This window comes from Stegostoma tigrinum, chromosome 2, assembly GCF_030684315.1.
Source record: "Stegostoma tigrinum isolate sSteTig4 chromosome 2, sSteTig4.hap1, whole genome shotgun sequence".
NCBI lineage: Eukaryota > Metazoa > Chordata > Chondrichthyes > Orectolobiformes > Stegostomatidae > Stegostoma > Stegostoma tigrinum.
This window is the reverse complement of record NC_081355.1, coordinates 137,503,963-137,527,321: the sequence shown is the minus strand read 5'-3', so window position 1 is coordinate 137,527,321 and position 23,359 is coordinate 137,503,963. Positions and strand designations below refer to the sequence as shown.

Here is a 23,359-nt window from a genome sequence, read left to right as displayed (position 1 = left end):
TTCTCGTGCTCCTAACATATATTCAGATCTTCCCCCTAATTAACATGTTTCATTCAATTCCAAGCAAATCAACCATTTCTGCATATTCCAACCTCTCTTAAGATCCTCAATGTCTAACTTCAGAGCTGCTGGTGACTTCCTTGGTGAAATCTTCCTTTCACTTTATTTCCCATCCCAGACAGCAGTTAACAGTCAACCATATAGCTGTGGCAGGTAAGGATAGCAGTTTCCTTCCCTAAAGGACATTAGTGAACCAGATCGTTTTTTTTTCCCCCTAGTAATCAACAATTGATTCACGGTCATGGGATCTTAATTCCAGATTTTTATTGTATTCAAATTTCACCATCTAAGATTGCAGGATTCAAATCCAGATTGGGGGAACACTACCTGGGTCTCAGGGATAATAGTTCAGCCATAATACTATGAGGCCATCGCCTCCTCTCACTGCATTATTTACAAGATTATTTCCTCAATAGAGGGGCTTCTCCACCTCTGAGGCTTCATCATTAACAGGCATGACTAACCACTCTTCACTTCCTTGTTGTCCAAGCGCTGCACTGACATCCTTGGAAAGTCTACCTCCCAGGTCTCTCATTAGCACCTTAGATAATGTGCAGTCCTACTTGCATTCACCATGATTTTGTTCTTTTCTTTGGTCTTCTCATCGACTACCTTGCTGTTCCTTCTATGAGTGTCATCCACATCAAAATGCTCTCTATTTCACAACCTTATTGCCTGTCTTACAATCACATACATTGGGCCATTCTTCCTCTTTATTCTGCTCAACCATTCAACAGCATCAACGAATGATCTGATTGTGGCTTCAACACCACATTCCCACTTACTCTCACTTACTTGTGAGAACCATTAATTCCTTTGAGAGTCCACAACCTATCCATCTCTTCCAAAGGTATTCAATACCCCACTGTCAATCTCTGAAGACAGTTCCAAATACTCATGACCTTCACAGGTAAATATTCCTCATGCGAACCTTAAGATGAAGGCCACTGATGGTTAAATTTTGTTCCCTAATTCTAATCCCTCCCACAACAGCAAACATCTTTTTAGCATGCAGTCTGTCACATCCCTCTCAGGGTCAACTTATGTCTCACAACAGGATCACTTCTCATCCTTCTAAACATCAATGCAAAGAACACCTGGTCATGCGACCTTCCCTCGTAAGATAATCCCGCCATCCCAGGTATCAGTCAAATAAGCATTTCTTATGGATTTCCTCTAATGCATTTATGCCCTTTAGAGTCATAGAATCAAACAGCATGGAAACAGATCCTTCAGTCCAACTAGTCCATGATGAACATGTTCCCAAACTAAACTAGTCCCAACTACCTACATTTGGCCAATATCTTTCTAAATCGTTCCTATTCATGAACTTATCCAAGTGTCTTTAAATGTTGTAACCGTACCTGCATCCACCACTTTCTCTGTAGGTCATTCTGCAAATGAATCACTGTAAATAAAAAAAAGTTGAACTTCTTGTTCTTTTAAAATCTTTCTTCTCCGACCTTAAAAATATGCCCCCTAGTTTTGAACTTCCCCACCCTATGGAAAAGACTCTAGCCATTCAACATATCTATACCCCTCATGATTTTATAAACCTAAGGTCACCTCTCAATGTCCTACACTTCAGTGAAAAGAAGTCCCAGTCTTTCCGGGCCAAAACTGTACACAGATGTGACCTCACCAATGTTGTCCCCATGAAGCTTTACCCACACCTTCCACTGCGGCACGAGTAGACTTTATTAAATCATATACATAATTTCTCTTTGAAGGTGATAATTCCATTCAACTGTTGCTATTTTGCACAGCATTACATTTCTTGAAGTTTTTGAGAAGATTTGTAGATCGTGTTGTGGATACGGTGCTTGTTCATCGAGCCGGTGTGTTTAGTTGCAGACAATTCATCACCCTAAGTAACATCATCAGTATGTCTAGTGAAGCGTTGGTATTCCATCCCATTTGTCATTTATATGCCTTGGTTTCCTGGGGTGTTGGTATTATTTCCCGTTCTGTTTTTCAGCAGTTTGTATATCAGGTCCAGTTCAATGTTTATGTTGATGGTGTTCCAGTTGGAATGCCAGGCCTCCAGGAATTCCCTGGCATGTCTGATTGTCTTGTGCTATTATGGACATGCTGTCCCTGTCAAATTATTGTCCTTCTTTGTCGGAGTGGATTAAGACCAGTGAGATTTGGTTGTGTTTCTTGGTGGCTAGTTGGTGTTTGTGTATCTTTATTGTCAGCTTTCTTCCAGTTTGGTCTATGTAGTGTTTCTCACAGTCCTTGCATGGGATTTTGCATGTGGTCATCTCTGATATGTCCCTGATGTACAGTAGGGTGACTAGTGAGTCTGGCTGTGTTGTGCCTTCTGTTGTGGTCTGTCATGGAGGTAATGGCGGATTGTGCTTTTCGGGTATTCATTCCTTTTAAAATCTCCATGTAAGTGCTCCTGCTCCACTTTGCACAATTCTGGGTTGCTGCAGGGTGTTATGGCTTGTTTGAATAATGTCCTGATGCAGCTCCATTTAGGGGTGTTGGGGTGGTTGCTGGTAATAATTAAGTGCCTGGTCAGTATTGTGGTCTTTCTATAGATGCTAGCCTGGAGTTCCATGTTGTTCTGACATTCCACCATTATCTCGAAGAAGGGTAGTTGGTTATTGTTCTCATCTTTTGTGAACTTTATTCCAGTAAGAATGATGTTTGTGTGTCGGTGGGTTTCTTCTAGTCTTGTGCATTTGTCATCTACATAACGGACCCAGAGTCTGGGTTGCATAGTAAGGACTGCTGTCCATTCTAACCTTTGCATTACTGCTTCTGCAATTAGTCTTCATATTGGGATCCCATCGGCGTTCCATGAATTTTTTTTGAATATACAGTCATTGAAGGTGAAGTGGGTTGTGATCATCAGTGACATATCGGAGATGACCACGTAACTAAACAGACCCCTTGGTATCAGAGTAGCCCAAAAACCAACAATCACTCTGCGACAGCTACTGACGTACGTAAAGGATCCCATTATCCACAGCCAATAAAACTAACGTATTGTACAAAACACCATGCAATGACCGTGAGAAACACTACATAGGCCAAACTGGAACAAAGCTGACAATAAGGATTCAAGAACACCAACTAGCCACCAAGAGACACAACCAGGTCTCAGTACACACGGACAAAGAGGGACACAAATTCGACTGGGAGAATCACATCCATAATAGCACAGGTGAAACAGAGACATGCCAGGGAATTCCTGGAGGCCTGGTATTCCAATCAGAACTCTATCAACAAAAACACTGAACTGGATCCAATATATAAACCACCGTAAAACAGAACTGGCCATAACACCAACCACCCCAGCAAACTGAGGCAGATAAACAACAAGAGTGACAGAACACCAACACTTCACCAGGGGCGTACTAATGACGTTACCTAGCAGGGAGACCAAATGTTTGCATCCAAACCCACTGGCTTGGTGTTCAAGTCTACAACCTCGTCACATTTCTTGCTATCTCTGCCACTGTGAACTTTGCATTTATCACTTAGTGTCCTAAATTTGCAGTTTCTTACTTAAATCTCCAAGGTCTTATATATATTTCTCCCCCTGCAGATATAAATGTAAAACGCATGCCACCTTCAGGTGTAAAGCCCTAAATATAACACTTGTTCTTTGGGAATTCACTACCACACAAGGCTGTGGAGGCCAGGTCATTGAGTACATTTAAGACAGAGATAGATAGGCTCTTGATTATCAAGGAGTTTACGGGTTATGGGGAGAAAACGTGAGAACAGGGTTGAGGAACTTACCAGCCATGATTTAAAGGCATAGCAGACCCCGATGGGCCAAATGGCCTAATTTTTGCTCTTAGGTCTTACGATCTTATAAAAGTAAGATTTTAGTTTATTGTGAAGAAGGGAAAGGAGGAAATAGTAAAGAATTGCTTTGCAGTCTCTTTAAAATTTGATATTTATTTAGATTTATTTAATACCTTGTCACTTGTAACTAAGTACAGTGAAAAGTGGATAACATCACCACATTCCAGCACCATCTTGGATTACTGAATAAATTGTATAAATAGTAAAATACTGAATGAATAAATAAATATTAAATTGATATTACTGCTTTAGCAGGAAGATAAGCTTCACTGTAATCTCAGAAAACTAAACAGCCATTACCGAATGATCTGACTGCAAGAATTAAAATTAATGTAAAAACTTACGGAGTTTATTCCAGACAAATGTGAGGTGATGCATTTTGGAAGGTCAAGTACAGGTGGAAATTATACAGTGGATGGCAGAACCCTTAGGAGTATTGATGTGCAGAGGGATCTGGGTGTAGAGGTCCACAGATACTGAAGGTGGCAGTACAGGTAGATAAGATAGTGAAAAAGGCTTATGGCATGCTTGCCTTCATTGGAAGGGACATTGTGTATAAGGGTAGACAAGTCATGCAACAGCTTTATAGGACTTTATTTAGGCTACACTTGGAATATTGTGTACAGTTCTGGTCACCACGCTACCAGAAGGATGTGGATGGATCGGAAAGGATACATAAAAGGTTTACTGGGATGTTGCCTTTCAGCTACGAAGAAAGGTTGGATCGAGTGGGTTTGTTTTCACTGGGACACAGGAGTTGAGGGGTGACTTGACAGAAGTTTACAACACTATGGAAAGGCATGGATAGAGTGGAGATATGAGGCTTTTCCCCAGGTGGAGGAGTCAATTATAAGGGGTCACAGGTTCAAGGTGTGGAGGGGGGATGTTTCAAAGAGACATGAGGCACATTTTTCACACAAAGGGTGGAGAGTGCCTGGAACATGTTGCCAGAGGAGGTGGTGGAAGCAGACGCAATAACAGCGTTCATGAAGCACCTGGACGAACGCATAGAATAGAAAGGGAATAGTGGGATATGGGTCTAAGATCAGATTAGTTTAGGTTAGATTCCCTACAGTGTGGAAACAGGCCCTTTGGCCCAACAAGTCCACAAATCTTGTAAGCAAAATGTACCGGCACAGGCTTGGAGGGCCAAAAGGGCTTGTTCCTGTGCTGTATTGTTCTTTAAAAATTTTTCTTAATATCACAATACAATAATTTGACGTATGAGATGAAGAAGTTAACTTCATGATTTATACAACCATCTTATTCTGCTCAAAACAAGAAATTGTCTCAATGTATGAGAACTGCTCAGGAAGTGCAGCATCACCTACCACTCAGTGATGCTCTTGTGGGAACGAATCACAGATGTTTCAATATCAATGGGGTGATATCTCATTCCCCGTAACTCCATTGCTTCATCCAAGGCACCCACAACATACAGTGCATCATGTCGCTCTATCAAAACAGAAACAACACACTTCATCAAAACCCATCTGAAATTCAAAATTATGAAAATATTCTAACATAGTTAACTTAGTGTGCAAACGTCCTGACTAAAAATGCCAAGTCCTGATCTAAAGAAAGAATTGGGAAAGATGACATCATCCCTCAACTCCAACAGTCATAAGTCATACAGCCATAGGGATTTACAACATTGAAACAGGCCCTTCGGTTCAACTTGCCCATGCTGCTCAGTTTTCACAATTAAACTAGTCCCATTTGCCTGAGCTTGGTCCATATCTAACCCATCCATGTACTTTTCCAAATGCTTCCTAAATGACAATATGGTACATACCTCCACCACTATCTCTGGCAGCATGTTTCACACACTCACCACCCTCTCTGTGAAAACATAGCCCCGTGGACCCTTTGGTATCTCTCCTTTTTCATCTTAAAAGCAAGCTCCAGTGATGTGTTACTCTGAAATTGTGGACCCATACTCCTGCATTCCAGTCCTTACCTCCATTTGCATCAGTGAGATCAGTTCGTCTAAGAAATCCCAAGTAACCTGTGCGTGCCCATACAGTTTGCGTGTCTCCAAAACTCAGACGTGAGTTAAAGTGGTCAGATTGAAGCGATTCATCTCCATAAATGGTGAAATATCCACTAGCATTATGAGCACTGTGAACCCATATCTGTTCATTTCAAAAAAGACATAAATCATCACTTTGTCACAGCTCAACAAAATACTTGATTCTGCAACTCATCATTCAAACTTGATGTTGAAATTAACAACTGTGAAGTACCATACCACATTGTACAATTTGACAAGAATGGAGACAGAGCAACACAGAATAAAATGAAGACTCTGTACAAAGTCGATGAATTGCAACCAAGATTAACAGGATCATTCTTGAAAGAGCTGCTAGTGAATGTTCTACAGTTCAGTAAAAGCTGAACAGAATTGAATGGAGCTTGGTTGCAACAAAAGACAGAACATTTAAAAAGGTATTTGCAGAGATCAATAGATCCGTGTTATATTCAGTATCTGTTGTTTGTGAATTAACTCACACTCTTGATTTTCCCTACCTGTGACATTGACATTGTACATCAAGTACAGATTAGCATTTACAAAAGTTGCAGTCGGAATTGGAACAATATCAGGAGACAGTAAAATAAGAAAGCAAAACCTAAAACACAGAAGAAACAAAAAGCCATGTCCAACTAAGATCTCACTGAATGGTGGAGCAGAGTCAGTGGGCTGAATGGCCTACTTTGGCTCTAATATCTTATGGAAGAATGTCTGAGGAAAAACTAAGATTGAGAGTGTTCACAGTTGAGTAGAAATTCCAGCGTGGAATGGGAACATATTGGGCTCACAGTCCTATGAAACATTTTGCATAGCTGTGTAGAGAGAGAGAGTGTGACGGGGGTGTGAAGAGGGAGCGAGGGAGTGACGGAGTGACGGGGGTGTGAAGAGAGAGCGAGGGAGTGACAGAGGGGGAGGCGAGAGAGGGAGTGAGGGGGGGAGGCGAGAGAGGGAGTGACGGGGGGAGGCGAGAGAGGGAGTGACGGGGGGAGGCGAGAGAGGGAGTGACGGGGGGAGGCGAGAGAGGGAGTGACGGGGGGAGGCGAGAGAGGGAGTGACGGGGGGGGTGAGAGAGGGAGTGACGGGGGGGCGAGAGAGGGAGTGATGGGGGGGGCGAGAGAGGGAGTGACGGGGGGGCCAGGAAGTGAATGAGGGGGCTGGGCGTGTGTGACTAGGGAGTGAATGAGCAATGTGGATGAATTGGTAGCTTGTGGGATTGCGTGAGAGTGACTGGGCATTGACAGTGACCGAGTGAGTAAATGACTCAGGGTGGTTGAGTGTGAATGTAGTGTGTCGTGAGTGGGAGAACAGAGTTGGATGTAAGACGGGGAGGCATGGGCAAGTGAGTGAGCAGCTGTTAAGGTTGGGGGCTGCAATATTTGTGGAAGTGTGGAGGCAGGTTCACTTGAAACACTCAAAAGAAAACTATGCTGTTATTTGAAGAGGAAGAATGGGCAGGATTTATAAACTGGAGAATCATTGTGCTTGGTTTACCTCTCCAAGGTGTGAGTCACCTAGTGGTCCTTTTGTTTCAGGATTGGCAATGATTATCCTCACTCCAGGTAGGATCTGTTAAGACAATAAACAAAGATTTGATATTGACAAAGTACAAAGCAAGATTATCAGAGTATGAATTTACCATGCTCACAACTGCACATACAGCAAAGATTTACGAGATTGATGTGGAATTTTGACATGAGGGTCAATATCTTTGGGCTGCCTTGATTTGCACAAGGGCTAAGTTAGATCTATCAGATGTTTACAAAATAATGCCAAGTGTAAAAAGTTAAATTGTAGAAGATTGCTTCCATGGAGTTGGCGAGTTGGTAACACGGGAATAGATTCAACGTTACTGAAAATGAAGGAAGCTTTGCTCCTAGGAGATTTAAAACATATTAGGCTTCCTCATGTCGGAAATCTGAGCCAGAATGTGCAACATTACTCACTAAGAAACTGGATTAGTTTCGGAAAAGGGTGAATATTAAATGAAGTGGGGAAATTTTCACTAGCAGGAGTGATCACACTTCATTGCACTGAAATAAAACCTTTGGCGAAGTTCAGAAGCAAAAACATATTTTGTTGTTTTTTGAATTTCTCCATTGGTCACACATGGAAATACGCGATCTTCAAGAATAATGAAACAAAAATGAAATTCTAAAGTCCTTAGAACCTTATACACCTGACCCCACCCAGTCCGTAAGTCTGAGACATGTTGTTTAGCCTCTTTCTCTTCTGCTTTGCAAGTTAAGACTGAATGGCCTTTAGCTTTCACAGACACAGCATTCTATCAAGCCCTCTGACTGTAAGTGGATGAATAGACTTAAAGAAATAAATTAAAGCAACAATATCTTGAGGGCTGTCGTGATGCATTGGGTAGTGTCCCTACCTCTGGGTAAGCAGTCGTGGGACCAAGTCCCACTTACTCCAGAGGGTATGCCATAACTTGCCTCAGTTAAAAACATCCAGACAATTATATGTGGGATACTTTGTAATCTACAGGAAAAGGTGTGAGCAAATAGACAGGGTCCGAGGTCACAGGTCTTTGAAACTCTTCCTCAATGAACATTAAAAGCAGAGGTTTTGAATAAGTTTAAGGCCAAGGCAGATAGATTTTTGATAAGCAAAGGGATGAAAGGTCATTATGGTGAGGGTGGGAGAAGGCAGACAGAGGCAGGAATGTGGAATAATTGGCTCAGTCACAATTTTTCTGAATGGCAGAGAAGCTTTAAGGGGTGGGGAGCTTACATCTGCTACAAATGCATATTGGTAGGAGCTAAACTGGCTGACTGGAGGAAAGTACATGTATTTATAATATTCAAAAAAGGAATGAAATAGGTATTTTTGAAGCTTTCCGAGGGTTGACAGTGAGAAAACGGAGGAGCATTTATCACATTTTGTTACTACTGGCATTTATTCAAAGATGCTCAGGTTACACACAGTAGACAGTGTGGTTTGAGAAGCGATAGGTCACACATCTCGTAAATTTACTGAATTTGCTTTGAAGATAATGAACATCGTGCCTGAGGAAAATCAAGTTGTGAGAAACAAGTTTGATTTTCAGCAGCTACAAGAAGAAATTGCCTACAAAGGAGACAGAGAGAAGGCTCACACAGCAATGGATGGTTGAGATTGTAATGACAATGGAGTGATGGATGAAAATCAAAGCTGGCGAAAAAAATGTAGAAATAAACTAAAACCATCTGTTTTGAACTCTCCTCTGCCATTTCCTGCCCAATTTAAAAAAAAGCGAGTCAAGCTGCTGAAATAAAACTGTTGAAACGTCTACCACATTATTGTGATTTTAAAGGAAAAAGGGATTTCATAACTCTGTCTTAGACTTATCTCAAATTTATTCCATTTCACTATCATAGAGTCAGAGTTATAGCGATCAACAGAATGGAAACAGGCCTTTCGACCCAACTTAACCATGCTGCCCACTTTTCACAATTTTAACTAATCCCATTTGCCTGCATTTGGTCCATATCTTTCCATACCTATAACATCCATGTATCTCTCCAAATATTTCTTAAATGAAAAAACTGTATTCGCTTTCACCACTACATCTGCCAGGCCATTCCAGACACTCACTTTCCCTCTTTGTGAAAACATTGCCAGATGGACTCTTCTGCATTTCTCCCCTTTCATCTTAAACCTATTCCCTCCAGTTTTGTACTCTCCTATCGGGGAAAAGCGTCAGATCTTTACCCCATCTGCGCCTCGTGATTTTATAAACCTCTATAAGGTCATCGCTCAGTCTCCTACACTCCTGTGAAAAAGGTCCCAGCCTATCCTATCTCAACAACCCCTCCTTACAAGTCAAACTTTTCAGTCCAGGTAGCATCCTAGTAAATGTTTTCTGCACTCTTTCCAGTTTAATCATATCTTTTCAATAGTGCGGCAATCAAAACTCCACTCAGTATTCCAAATGTGGCCTCACCAACGTCTTGCACAGCTGCAATAAGACTTCCCAACTCCAATACTCAATGCTCTGGCCAGTGAAAGCTAGCATGCCGAAAGCCTTCTTCACCACGCTGTCTGCCTGTAACTCCTTTTCCAAGGAGCTCTGAACCTGCACCTCTCTATCTCTTTGTTCTATAATACAGTCCTGGGCCCGACCATTGACTGTGTAAGTCCTGCCCTGGTTTGAGCTGTCAAAATGCAATACCTTGTACTTGTCTAAATTAAATTCCATCTGCCATTCCTCAGCCCACTGGCCCACTTGATCAAAATCTCACTGCATTCCCATTTAACCTTCTTCACTGTCCACTATACCAGCAATCTTGGTATCATCTGCAAACCTATTAACTATGTCTCCTAAATTCTTATCCAAATCATTTTATATAAATGATGAATAACAGTGGACCCAGCAGCGATTCCTGTAGCACAATGCCGGTCACAGGCCTCTAGTCTGAAAAAACAACCGTCTACTAACATGCTTTGTCTTCTCCTGTCAAGCTAAATTTGCATCCAATTGGTTGGTTCTCCCTGGATCCCATGAGATTTAACCTTACTCAACAACCTATCATGCGGTCCCTTGTCAAAGGCCTTGCTAAAGTCCGTGTAGACAATGTCTACCACACAGCCCTCATCTTTTTTTTGGTTACCTCTTCAAAAAACTCAATGAAATTTGTGAGCCACAATTTGCCACTCACAAAGCTATGCTATCCCTAATGAATCCTTGCCTCTCCAAATGCCTGTGGATCCTGTCTCTCAGAATCCCCTCTAACAACTTACCCACCATGGAAGTTAGGCTCACTGGTGTGTAGTTCCCTGTCATTTCCCTGCATTACTTCTTTAATAAAGGCACAATATTAACCAAAATCCAATCTTCAGGCATTTCATCTTTGGTTGTTGATGATAACAAGTATCTCTGCTAGGAGGCCCTCAATTTTTTCCTTAGCCTCCCACCAAAGTCCTGGGATACACTTCATCAGGTCCCAGGGATTTATCTACCTTAATATATTTTATGACTTGCAGAAACTTCTCTTCTGTGATGTGGACACACTCAAGACATTACTATTTACTTCCTCAAATTCATTAGCATTCATACCTTTCTCAAATGGTAACTACTGATGAAAAGTATTCATTTCGGATCTCACCTGTCTCTTGTGGCTCTGCAAATAGATGACTTTGTTGATCTCAAGAGGCCCTATCTCTCCTTAGTTATTGTTTTGCCCGTAACGTACTTGTAGAACCTCTTTGGGTTCTCCTTTACCTTATTTGCCAAAGCCATTTCGTGTTGTCATTTACCCTCCTGATTTCACTTAAGTGTACTCTGACATCCTCTATACATCTCAAGGAATTCACTTGATCCCAGCTATCTATACACTGTCATATACCTTCTCCTTTTCCAAGGCCATGGCCTCGATAACTCTAGGAACAAATAATTGCAGATGTTGGAATCTGTACTGAAAACAAAAGCTGGAGATCACAGTGGGTCAGGCAGAATCCTTGGAGAGATTGTAAGCTAATGTTTACAGTCTAGATGACTCTGACGGACAGTCATCAGGACTCAAAATGTTAGCTTGCTCTTCATCAATAAGGCTAGTCTTCCAGGGTTCCCTACTCCTGCCACCCTTACCCTTCACTATAATAGGAACATGCTGGCTCTGAACCCTCATTAGCTCACTTTTGAAAGCCTCCCACTGCAAACAGCCTCTCCCAATCAACGTTTGAAAGCTCCTGTCTAAGACCATCAAAATTGGACTTTTAGAACTTTAACTTGCGGACCAGACCTATCCTTTTCCATAGCTATTTTAAAACTAATAGAATTATGGCCACTGGTCCCAAAGTGCTCCCCTACTAACACTTCCATCATTTGCTCTGCTTTATTTCCCAAGAGAAGGTCAAGTTTTGCTCCTTCTCTGGTAGGGCCGTCTACATTCTGCATGAGAAATTCTTCCTGAACACACTTAATTTTTTTTCCATCCAAACCTCAAAATTATGAATTTTTCTCTATCCAAGGCCTTAACACTGAGAAATTTCTCTTCAACCAAGCCTTTAATAACATGTTGACTATCCTTGATTAATCCTTGCCTCTATAAGTGGAGATCAGTTCTGCCCATCAGAATGTTTTCCAATAGTTGCCCTACCAAAACTGTTAAACTCACTGCCCTGTGGATTGCTGCGTTAGCCCTGCCACATTTCTTGAAAAATGGTACCACATTAGCTGGTCCTCCAGTCCTCTAACACCTATCCTGTAGTGAGGAGGGATTCGAAAATTAACACTAAAGCCCCTGTTACCTCCTCCATACCTTCCACAGCAGTCTCATCTGGATCTGGAGAATTATTCACTTTTAGTTGTGCCAAACTCACCTCCCTCTAATGCTAATTGGTTAATGTGTATCCATTGTCCTGTCCCTGATTTTCCTATCTATATTTCACTACAGGGAAGGACATACAGATGCAAAGTACTTATTTAAAACAAAAACAGAAGTTGCTGGAAATGCTCAGCAGGTCTGGCAGCATCTGTGAAGAGAAATTTGAGTTAATGTTTCAGGTCCGGTGACCCTTCCTCTGTTGTGTTCCTGATTTACAGCATCCACAGTTCTTCTGGTTTTTACTTACTTACAACCCTGCCTCCATCGTCACAGATTGCCACTTTGAGGTTAAAGCTTTGATTCTGTAAATATTAAACTTTTCAGGCGGAAAGATTTTAATTATAATGGGAAAGTATACAATTTAACTTTGTTGGATAAGTTGAATAGTCACTAGGACTTTGCTGGGGTGGGGGGGTGGGTGGAGGTGGCAGGGAAGGCATGGTTTATGGTGGCATAGTGTTATTGTCACTGTCCAAAGACCCATGCTAATCGTTAGGGTTCAATACTCCATAAGGCAGATGACAAAATTTGAACTCAATTAATACATTTGCAATGAAAAATGCTAGTCTAACGGTAACCTAGCAACCATTGTCAATTATTGGAAATCCCATCTGGTTCACTGACAACTTTTAGAGAATGAAATTTGCCATCTTTACCTCGTCTGGCCTACTTGTAACTCCAGATCCACAGCAATGTGGTTGATTTTTAACTGCCCTCTGAGATGACTAGGCAAGCCACTCAGTTTGTTGGTAACTAGGTTTAGGTCAACCTTCAGCAAAATCCACATCCCATTAAAGGAGAAAGAGCAAAATAACAATTCCTCTTTATTGTCACCGAGGCAGACTCTGAAAACCAGAAAAGGATTTCCAAGCCATTACTAGACAGGTAGCTTTAGCTCTATCACGACAAAGGGAAAAAGGCAATGACAGCCATGAAAACAAGGTAAGAGAAGGGATATTGGTTCTCCAGACTCATCTCAATGTCGGACACGACAAAGTATTCTCAGGAACACTCAAAAGTCTGGGATTTGGCCCTGTAACTAGAACCTCTGCAGGGTTGGAGGAAGGCAGCAACTAGACAAGCAAAGGTCAGCTCTTAGAGATGGAGCACAGAGTGTAGTTGATGAGGTCTCAGTGCAATAAAAAGCAATAGAAGAATGAGTGTCACAGATCAGCTTACTTAATAAGCCCAAGGTATTGGAGGCAGTATGCAAGCGTGGACATTTCCTTTCCTTTGGGTCCAGTGACCCTTTCTGTCTGTCCCAGCTCTATTTTTGCACCCTTTCTCTTTTGTTCTTTAATTCTTTCATGGGGTATGTACTTTGTTTGCTGGATCAGTACTTATTCCTAGTCCCTATACACCTGTATACTGCATGCAGATAGCCTCAAGGCCCTCTGCTTCTTCCTGTCCCGCAGGCCCGACCAATCCTCCTCCACCGACACCCTCATCCGCCTAGCCGAACTCGTCCTCACCCTCAACAACTTCTCTTTCGATTCCTCCCACTTCCTACAGACAAAGGGGATGGCCATGGGTACACGCATGGGCCCAAGCAATGCCTGCCTCTTTGTAGGTTACGTGAAACAGTCCCTCTTCCGTACCTACACAGGCCCCAAACCCCACCTCTTCCTCCGGTACATTGATGACTGTATCGGCGCCACTTCTTGCTCCCCAGAGGAGCTCGAACAGTTTATCCACTTCACCACCTTCCACCCCAACCTCAAGTTCACCTGGGCCATCTCCAACACATCCCTCACCTTCCTGGACCTTCAGTCTCCATCTCAGGTAACCAGCTAGAAACTGATGTCCATTTCAAGCCCACTGACTCCCACAGCTACGTAGAATACTCCTCTTCCCACCCACCCTCCTGCAAAAATTCCATCCCCTATTCCCAATTCCTCCGCCTCCGCTGCATCTGCTCCCAGGATGAGGCATTCCACTCCCGCACGTCCCAGATGTCCACGTTCTTCAAGGGCCGCAACTTTCCCCCCACAGTGGTCGAGGATGCCCTTGACCACGTCTCCCGCATTTCCTGCAACAATTCCCTCACTCCCCACCCCCGCCACAACCACCCCCAGAGGATCCCCCTCGTTCTCACATACCACCCCACCAACCTCCGGATACAACGCATCATCCTCCGACATTTCTGCCATCTACAATCCGACCCCACCACCCAAAACATTTTTCCAACCGCACCCTTGACTGCCTTCTGGAGAGACAACTCTCTCCGTGATTCCCTTGTCCGCTCCACACTCCCCTCCAACCCCACCACACCCGGCACCTTCCCCTGCAACAACAGGAAGTGCTATACTTGCCCCCACACCTCCTCCCTCACCCCCATCCCAGGCCCCAGAATGACCTTCCATAATAAGCAGATGTTCACCTGCACATCTGCCAATGTGGTATACTGTATCCATTTTACACAGTGTGGCTTCCTCTACCTTGGGGAAACCAAGCGGAGGCTTGGGGACCGCTTTGCAGAACACCTCCGCTCGTTTTGCAATAAACAAATGCACCTCCCAGTCACAAACCATTTTAACTTCCCCCTCCCATTCCTCAGACGACATGTCCATCATGGGCCTCCTGCAGTGCCACAATGATGCCACTCAAAGGTTGCAAGAACAGCAACTCATATTCCGCTTGGGAACCCTGCAGCCCAATGGTATCAATGTGGACTTCACAAGCTTCAAAATCTCCCCTTGCCCCAATGCATCCCAAAACCAGCCCAGTTCTTTTCCTCCCCCCACTGCATCCCAAAACCAGCTCAGTTCGTCCCCCACCACCACTGTATTACAAAACCAGCCCAGCCTGTCTCTGCTTCCCTAACCTGTTCTTCCTCTCACCCATCCCTTTCTCCCACCTCAAGCCGCACCTCCATCTCCTACCTACTAACATCATCCCGCCTCCTTGACCTGTCCATCTTCCCTGGACTGACCTATCCCCTCCCTACCTCCCCACCTATACTCTCCTCTCCACCTATCTGCCTTTCTCTCCATCTTAGGTCCGCCTCCCCCTCTCTCCCTATTTATTCCAGAACCGTCTCCCCAGCCCCCTCTCTGATGAAGGGTCTAGGCCCGAAACGTTAGCTTTTGTGCTCCTGAGATGCTGCTTGTCCTGCTGTGTTCATCCAGCTTCACACTTTGTTATCTTAGAATAGTGATCGTTAGCTGCATTTTTGAACCTTTGATGTCCATTTGATACAGGCAGACCCACAATGCTGTTCGTGAAAGAATCCCAGGGTTTTGATCCAGTGACACTGAGAGAATAGCGATATATTTCCAATACAGGACGGTAAACTGCTTAGAAGGGAATTTGCAGGAGTGGTGTTCCCATGTATTTGCTGCCTTTATCTTTCTCGATGGCAGTGGTCATGGGTTTGGAAGGTGCTGCCAAAGGGGCCTTTGTGAATTTCTATGATGCATCTTGTAGATGATACTCACTACTGTTACTGAGCTTCGTTGTGTGCGTTACTGATCAATTGGGCTACTTTGTCCTGGATGGTATCAAGTTTCTTGAATGTTGTTGCCGTGGTGAGATACTTGCTGCAGTGTTCCTTGTTTCTGACCAGTTCTTGTAAGCACTGTATTTATGTGGTGAGTCAAATTAAGTTTCTGGACAATGATAATCCCTGGATGTTGATAGGGAGGGATTCAGTAATGGTAATATCACTGAATGTGAAACAGTAATGGTCAAATTCTGTTTTGTGGGAAATGGTCATTGTCTGGTAGTTGTGTGGTGCAAATGCTACTGCTTCTTGTCATCCCAAGCCTGGGTATTACCTAGGTCCAGCTCTATTTGGACCACTTCAGTTTCATCATAGAATCATTGAATCAGGCCCTTCAGCCCAACAAGTCCACACCGAACCTCAGGAGAATCCCACCCAGACCATTCCCCTGTAACTGATCTAATCTACACATCCCTGAACACTATAGGCAATTTAGCATGTACAATTTACCTAACCTGCGCACGTTTGGACTGTGGAAGGAAACTGGAGCACCTGGAGGAAACACACGCAGATACGGGGAAAACATGCAAACTCCACATGGTCGCCCGACAGTGGAACTGAGCCCAGGTTGCTGGCGCTGTGAGGCAGCAGTGTGAAACACTGAGCCAGCAATAAGGGCTGACCACTTAGGACTGAGATGAGGATTGTGAATGGTGCTGAACATTCTGCAATTTTCAGCCACTTCTAATGTCATGATGAAGGGATGTTCATTGGCAAAGCAGCTGAAAATGGTTGGGTCTAGGATATTAAGGAACTCCTACAGAGATGTTCTGGAGCTGAGATCATTAGCCTCCAACAACCACAACCATTTTCCTCTGAGCTAGCTATGTCTCCTACCACTGGAGAATTTTCCTCCCAATTCCCATCGATTCCACGTTAGGGGGATTTTGCAGGATTGACGGGACCGGGTTTACAGTTGTCATTTCTGGTGCTTAGGTTGCTGTGATGATCCAGACAGTTTCATTCCATTTTTATGAGACACTTTAGCTGAATGGCTCAGTTGGGTATTTCAGAAGGCAGTTAAAAGTAAGCAATGTTACTTCAGGTCTGGACTCAAACAAAAGCCAGACCAGTTAAGCACAGTAGTTTTTCTTCACTCACCATCTGCTGCCGCGGACTTCAAACCAGAGTTCCCAGAATATTGCAATCACAGGTCCAGTGACATTACCATTTTCCGTCATCTCCCTCTGAAGTCCACTCTGCTCCAGTTGATGAATCTTATTCAGGACTGACTAATGTGGTTTCCTACCAGCATTGAAAACCGAATGATGACTGTTCCCTTTTTATGTTTGCCTGCTATCACTTGATCCACTTGACCACCTCATTCCCAAGAAGCAAGGACTAGACATACTTTTGTAGGAATTCTCAACACAATCTGGAAATGCTTGTCCCTCACTGCCCCTTTATCACTATTCTGGTGACCACTAACACACTCTGACGCTTCCACCTCTTTGTAACTGTCTTTAAGATTTGGTCCTCTATATCCTTTCTTCCAGCTGGTGGTCTACATTTTGTATTGAGCAATATAATTGGACACTTCTTATTTCTTGGCTCTAGCTTAATCGATTCTTTGTTCAAACCTTCTGAGGTGCTGACTTCCTCCTGCACTCTTTAACCAAAAATGTCACACCATTTTTACTTTGTAATTTTTTTCTGAAAACATTGTAACCAGGAACATTTAACATCTTGATCTATCCTTCCTACAGCCAGGTGTCTATTATTGTCACGACCCCACAAGCAACTTGTGCTTGTAATTTTTTAGTCTTACTAACGGCACTCTGTGCATTCTCATACATGCAATATAACCCCAATTTAGGCTTTCTAACTTTCTCATACACTCTGACTCCACCTATTAGCTTGCTAATTTCTATTGGAGGGCTATTGCCTTCTCCCACCATTTTGTGTACGCTAGGATTACTTTCTAATATTATACCTTGGCTCCCAAATTAGAAAGCAATTAATAAATGTAGAAAAAAAAATTAAAAACTCAATAGACTGAAGTCTGACGAATCTGACCTGATATCTAAAATTCTAAATGAAGACAGCTGTAGAGGTAATGGAAGTACTGAGTATGATCTCCTAAAATTTCTTTCATTCTGGAATAGTTCAAGCAGTTGGGAAGTCAGCAACCCTGATGCTGATATGACGGAAAGAGCAAGTAGGGAACTATAGGTCCATTTGCCTGTTATCAGAGAAGTATTGGATTTATTACTAAGGAACTTTAAACAATGCACTTAGAAGAACGTAGCATTATTACAAAAAAAAACCACATTGTGTTATAAAAGGGGAAAGGGAAATGCTGTCTGACCAACTTATTGGCATTTTTTTTGAGAATATCAGGGGGAAGGCAATTGCCTAGTGGCATTATCACTGGACCGTTAACGCAGAGACCCAGATGGTGGAGATAATGGGAACTACCGATGCTGGAGAATCCGAGATAACAAAGCGTGGAGCTGGATGAACACAGCTGGTCAAGCAGCATTTGTGCTCCTAAGACACTGCTTGGCCTGCTGTGTTCATCTAGCTCCACACTTTGTTAACCCAGATGGTGGAGTTTGAATTCAGTAAAACAAAACTGAAATTTAGAGTCTAATGATGACCATGAATCCATTGTCGATTTTTAGACAAACCTAATGTTCACTAATGCTCTACCATCCTGACCTGGTCTGGCCTACAAATGACTCCAGATCCACAGCAATATAACTGACACTTAACTACCCTCTGAGCAATTAGGGGTGGGCAATTAATGCTGGCCTAGCCACTGCTGCCCTCATCCCATGAACAAATAATAAAAAAGTGATAGAATCAGTAATGAGACGCTAGAAGATGTGATATAGAGATAATGGGAACTGCAGATGCTGGAGAATCCGAGATAACAAAGTGTGAAGCTGGATGAACACGGGAGGCCAAGCAGCATCCTAGGATTGTGCTCCTCTGATGCTGCTTGGCCTGCTGTGTTCATCCAGCTCCGCACTTTGTTATCTCAGATGTGATATACATTTGTTTTCAAAAAACATTTGTTAAGGTAACGTAAAATAAGTGTTCATGGATACATTAGCATGGATAGAGGCTTGCTTGATGGACAATAAACAGATAGCAAGGATAAATGGGGCATTTTCAAGTTGACAAGCTGTGTAGTGTCATAACAGTCAGTGCTGGGGCCCTTACTATGTGCAATCAATATGAATGATTCAGAAGAAGAACTAAAGGATAACATACCCAAGTTCACTGGTGGCACAAAGTTAGATGGGAATGCAATCTGTGAGGGGGGCACAGAGAGGTTGCAAAGAGACCAGGTTAAACGGAAAGGTGGCAGATGGAGCATAATGTAGGGATGTTTGGTTATTCACTCCCGTAGTAAGAATAGAAAAGTACAAGTTTCAGTTTAAAAATCATGAAACTTGTACATGTTGATGGTCAGGCAGACTTGTGTGTACTTGTAGAGGGAACACAATAAGCTTGTATACAGGTGCTGCAAGCAATAAGGATTACAGGAATAAAGAAGTCTTGTTACAGCTCTCCAGAGCTTTGGCAAGACAATGCATGAAATACAATGCTCAGTTTTTGCCTCTATATTTAAGGCAAGTTATAATTTCATTGGAAGCAGTAGAGTGAACACTGAATAGATCCTGACTTGGTCCTCAAAAAGGAGAAGATTGATTAACGATGAGAAATTGAGAAAACTGGGCTTTTCTCCGACAGAGTACACTACAACACCACACCAGTGGGTGAAAATATGGCACTCATATTCAAAGCCAGTCAAGAATAAAAACAGGTTGTGTTCAACACTGAGGTCATTGGAAGACTGCTTAGAGAAGCTAACAAAAACACTGTTCTTTCAGCCTGAACTCAACCTGCCAAGACTGATAGACTGAAGATCGCTCTGCCAACAGCATGAGTTTCTCATGATATCAATTTGTTGTAATTTCAATTCAGTCTGTCATGGTTAAGAATAAATAACAGACAAGGGGCCTGAGAGAGTAGGAACTGCCGATGCTGGAGACTCTGAGATAACAAGGTGTAGAGCTGGATGAACACAGCAGGCCAAGCAGCATCAGAGGAGCAGGAAAGCTGATATTTCGGGTCTGGACCCTTCTTCAGAAATGGGGGAGGGGAAGGCTCTCTGAAATAAAGAGAGAGAGGGGGAGGTGATGATGGAAGGTGTATAGAGGAGCAGATAGGTGGAGAGAAGACAGACAGGTCAAGGAGCGGGGTGGGGGGGGGAATGAAGCAGCAAAGGTGAATGTAGGTAGGGAGTTGGGATGGGGGTTGGTCAGTGAGGAGGAGGGTCGGGTAGGTAGGAGGGAAGACGGACAGGTTAAGGAGGCTGGGATGAGGCTAGTAGGTAGGAAGTGGGGGTGGGGTTGGTCAGTTAGGTGGGAGAACGAATGGATAGGGTAGGAGAAGGGGCCCTCTTGTGATGCAGTGATAACGTTCCTACCCCTGAGCCAGGAGACCCAGGTTCAAGTCCTACCTGTTCCAGATGTGTGTTGTAATATCCCTGAGCAGGTTGATTGAAACAAAACTGTTTCAGTGACTGAGTGAATGCACTGTTACTCCCTTCGTCATTTCTTAAAAAAACAAGTGGCAGTGTCCCTACCTCGGGGCCAGGAGGTCCGGGTTCAGGTCCCACCTGCTCCAGAGGTGTGTAATAATACCTCTGAACAGTTGATTAGAAATATCATTAAATAAAAACTTCAAACAGAAAATGGGCCCTGCATGGTGCAGTAATAGTGTCCCTATCTGAGAGTCAGAAGGCCAGGGTCCAAATCCCACCTGTTCCAGAGGTATGTAATAACATCTCTGGCCAGGTTTGATTAGAAAATATCTAACCTGCAGAAAATAATCCAAATAGGTGATCCTGAGCAGAAAGAGGCTCAGGATTCTAAATGTATAAGTAACACACCAATGAGTGTTTCTCTCACTCAGGGACAGATTATAGGCTCTTCATTTTCTAACTTGTCTCCACCATATTTGATGCCAGATGATTTAAATACCAATGAAAGCTGAAAGCTGTCAAATGTGTTATTCCTCCTGTGGACACATCCTTCAACTTAGTGAGAATAAAATTTAATACACATTGTTATAATAAAAAGCACAAAACTGATTGTAGACATTAGATATTTGACTTTTGATCTTAAGTGTGACATTGCAGATTGTGCTACTCACTTTGCCAGACTCCATTAGTGGTAGACTGTGTGGAGATCCTCTTTCCACTAAACGGACCCTGTCAGCAAACAAGGGGTTAAAAATCAATGTTTCGTTTTGTTTCCTACTAACAGCTGTGCCCATGTTGTACAACACTTTAAACAACCAGAAATATATTCAACATCAGTTCAGAAAGTTTCTGAAAAGGTAGAGTACAATTAGAATTAGCTTTATTGCCACATATAATCACATGACTGCAGTGACAGTTTACAAGGTACCAGTTATAGCACCATCTTAGGTAAAAAGGTGCTAGCGTACAGTTTCTGGAGTATGAATTCTTGGGGGGGGAAGAATAGAAAAATAGAGAAATATAATGTCCAGCATAACAGACCTTCAAAAGTGCAAACTCACAGCAATAAATTAGTAAATTAAAGAGATAAAAAGTTCAAACTAACAGTCCTTCCACAATAGTATATTAAATGAAGATATTTTTGACATTTTTAAATTGAAGTCCAATCTTAGTTAATTTCACGGATCTGGGCTCAAGGACCCAAACCCTCTTTGGAATCCTGGACTGAACCCCTACGATGCCGAAGGAAAAACGTTTTGGTATCTATTTTGAAATCAGTATCAGGAAATTCAACTAAACAAACCTAAAGCTCTACAGTTATTTATCAACATCCAGGATGCCTTCTATCACATTAAGTTTCCCACTTTTTCTAATGCTTTGGTATTCAATCACAGGGAGGATCCATTCTTGTAAGACTGCTTTAGAATCAATGATTCTTTTCAAGATTTAAAATAAAAATCAGGTTTTCATTATTTCTGCCAGCTATAATCCATAGATAACCATTTAATGTCCTTGTGACCTAATTAGAAATTAATAACAAGTAATTAAATTTAAGAATTAAATAAATTCAATAATGAATGCGAATAGCACATCAGCAATTGGGAGCAAATTTGAAAATCCTAATCTATACCACCTACTCTCAGTACTCAGTTATCTTTTCAAAAGACTGCACCATAATTCTGCATCAAATTACAACTCAGATTTTCATACTGAAAAAGACACGAGTTATTTAAGCCTAAAACCTAAATGCAGCTGCCTTAATGGTGAAGCTATAATTTTCTGAGCAAATTTAAATCACATATTCTGTTCCTTGTTAAATGTACCATGCAATGGTATGTCTTTAAGCATTAAGCTAGTTAATAGACATAGAATTTGCATAAGTACACTTTAATCAGACTCTGAGCAGTTGCAACCATCAATAACAATTCTTTGTTTTGCAGTGATCTATACAATTTAAGTAGCAGTGATCATTTGAAACCTTGCTCCCCACACTGCACAGTTTGGTTAATTGACTTGTTGCATTAGAATAGACTTGCCCTCGAGCAAGCCTGTCTGTTTGATGTGTATTGATCTTTTAAAGTGTAGTCTACAGTCTGGCCGAACGTGATCAAATACACAACGTAGCTTTATTCACTTTCATATTTCCAAATATTGTCACACATTTTATCTCTACCTGAAAGTCCACTGTTCCTGGAGTTCTTAAAGGTTTCTGAGCAATCCACTGCTATATTCATTGCAACTTGTCCCATTGCCTTTATGTTTTTCTGCAGTCTGCTACCTAATTTACCAATGTTTTTCTTCCAATTAAATCTACAACATTCAGAGATAGTAAGAACTGCCGATGCTGCAGAATCTGAGATAACAAGGTGTAGAGCTGGAAGAAAACAGCAGGCCAGGCAGAATCAGAGGAGCAGGAAACCTCACATTTCGGGTCTGGATACCTTCTTCAATTTTTGTGAAGAACGGTCCGGACCCGAAACGTCAGCTTTCCTGCTCCTGTGATGCTACCTGGCTGCTGTGTTCATCCATCTCCACACATTGTTACAACATTCATCTTTCTCTGCAGCTATTCCTTGACTTTCCATGTTTTCTACACATCCTGTCATCCAACGTCCCATGTTTCTCTGTATTCCTTTCTTTGGTTGGCCAAAGATGCAGAAAGATGGTGGCACATAGGATGCTCCATTTGGAACTCCTCTGCTTGCCAGCTCCTTTACTTATCTTCCCTCTTTTTTGCCTCTCCTCTTGTGGTTTTCCCTTGTTCCCACAACCCCCAACCCAGGCCCCAACCGGAGAACGGAGTTGCTGAGCGAGTGGGCCAGGTTGCGTGCTTGACCGAAGCAAGAGGGTCGAGTCCTACCGCAGACCAGAGCGGGCAGAGGCCAAGTCCCATAGAGGAACCAGCACGGTCAGAGTGGCCTTGTGCTGTGGGGCCTGTAAGCACGCCCCACCCTGAGAGCCCCGGGGGCAGCGCGTGAGCCCGAGAGGCCTGGAGCAGCTCACAGGCAGCGAGTCCTGGATGGATACCACTGTGAAGGGACAGTCCTTACCTTAGGACACTAATATTTTCCTACTTTTAAACTTATTTCCAACCCTGTAATTAAGCAACTACTCATATTGCTCCA

At 42.8% G+C, this 23,359-nt stretch overlaps 1 protein-coding gene across 5 annotated transcripts in view; it reads right to left on the bottom strand.

The window, feature by feature from the left end:
• LOC125464130 (disco-interacting protein 2 homolog C) overlaps nucleotides 1-23,359 on the bottom strand; it is a 580,161-nt gene that overhangs the window by 6,321 nt on the left and 550,481 nt on the right. For all 5 annotated transcript variants that reach the window (XM_048556252.2, XM_048556269.2, XM_059639541.1 and 2 more), the window contains 4 exons: nucleotides 20,906-20,963; nucleotides 7,409-7,483; nucleotides 5,846-6,020; nucleotides 5,217-5,340 (listed from right to left, as the gene is read on the bottom strand). In XM_048556252.2, coding sequence (XP_048412209.1) covers nucleotides 5,217-5,340; nucleotides 5,846-6,020; nucleotides 7,409-7,483; nucleotides 20,906-20,963 — 432 coding nt within the window. The remainder of the gene's footprint in view (nucleotides 1-5,216; nucleotides 5,341-5,845; nucleotides 6,021-7,408; nucleotides 7,484-20,905; nucleotides 20,964-23,359) is intronic.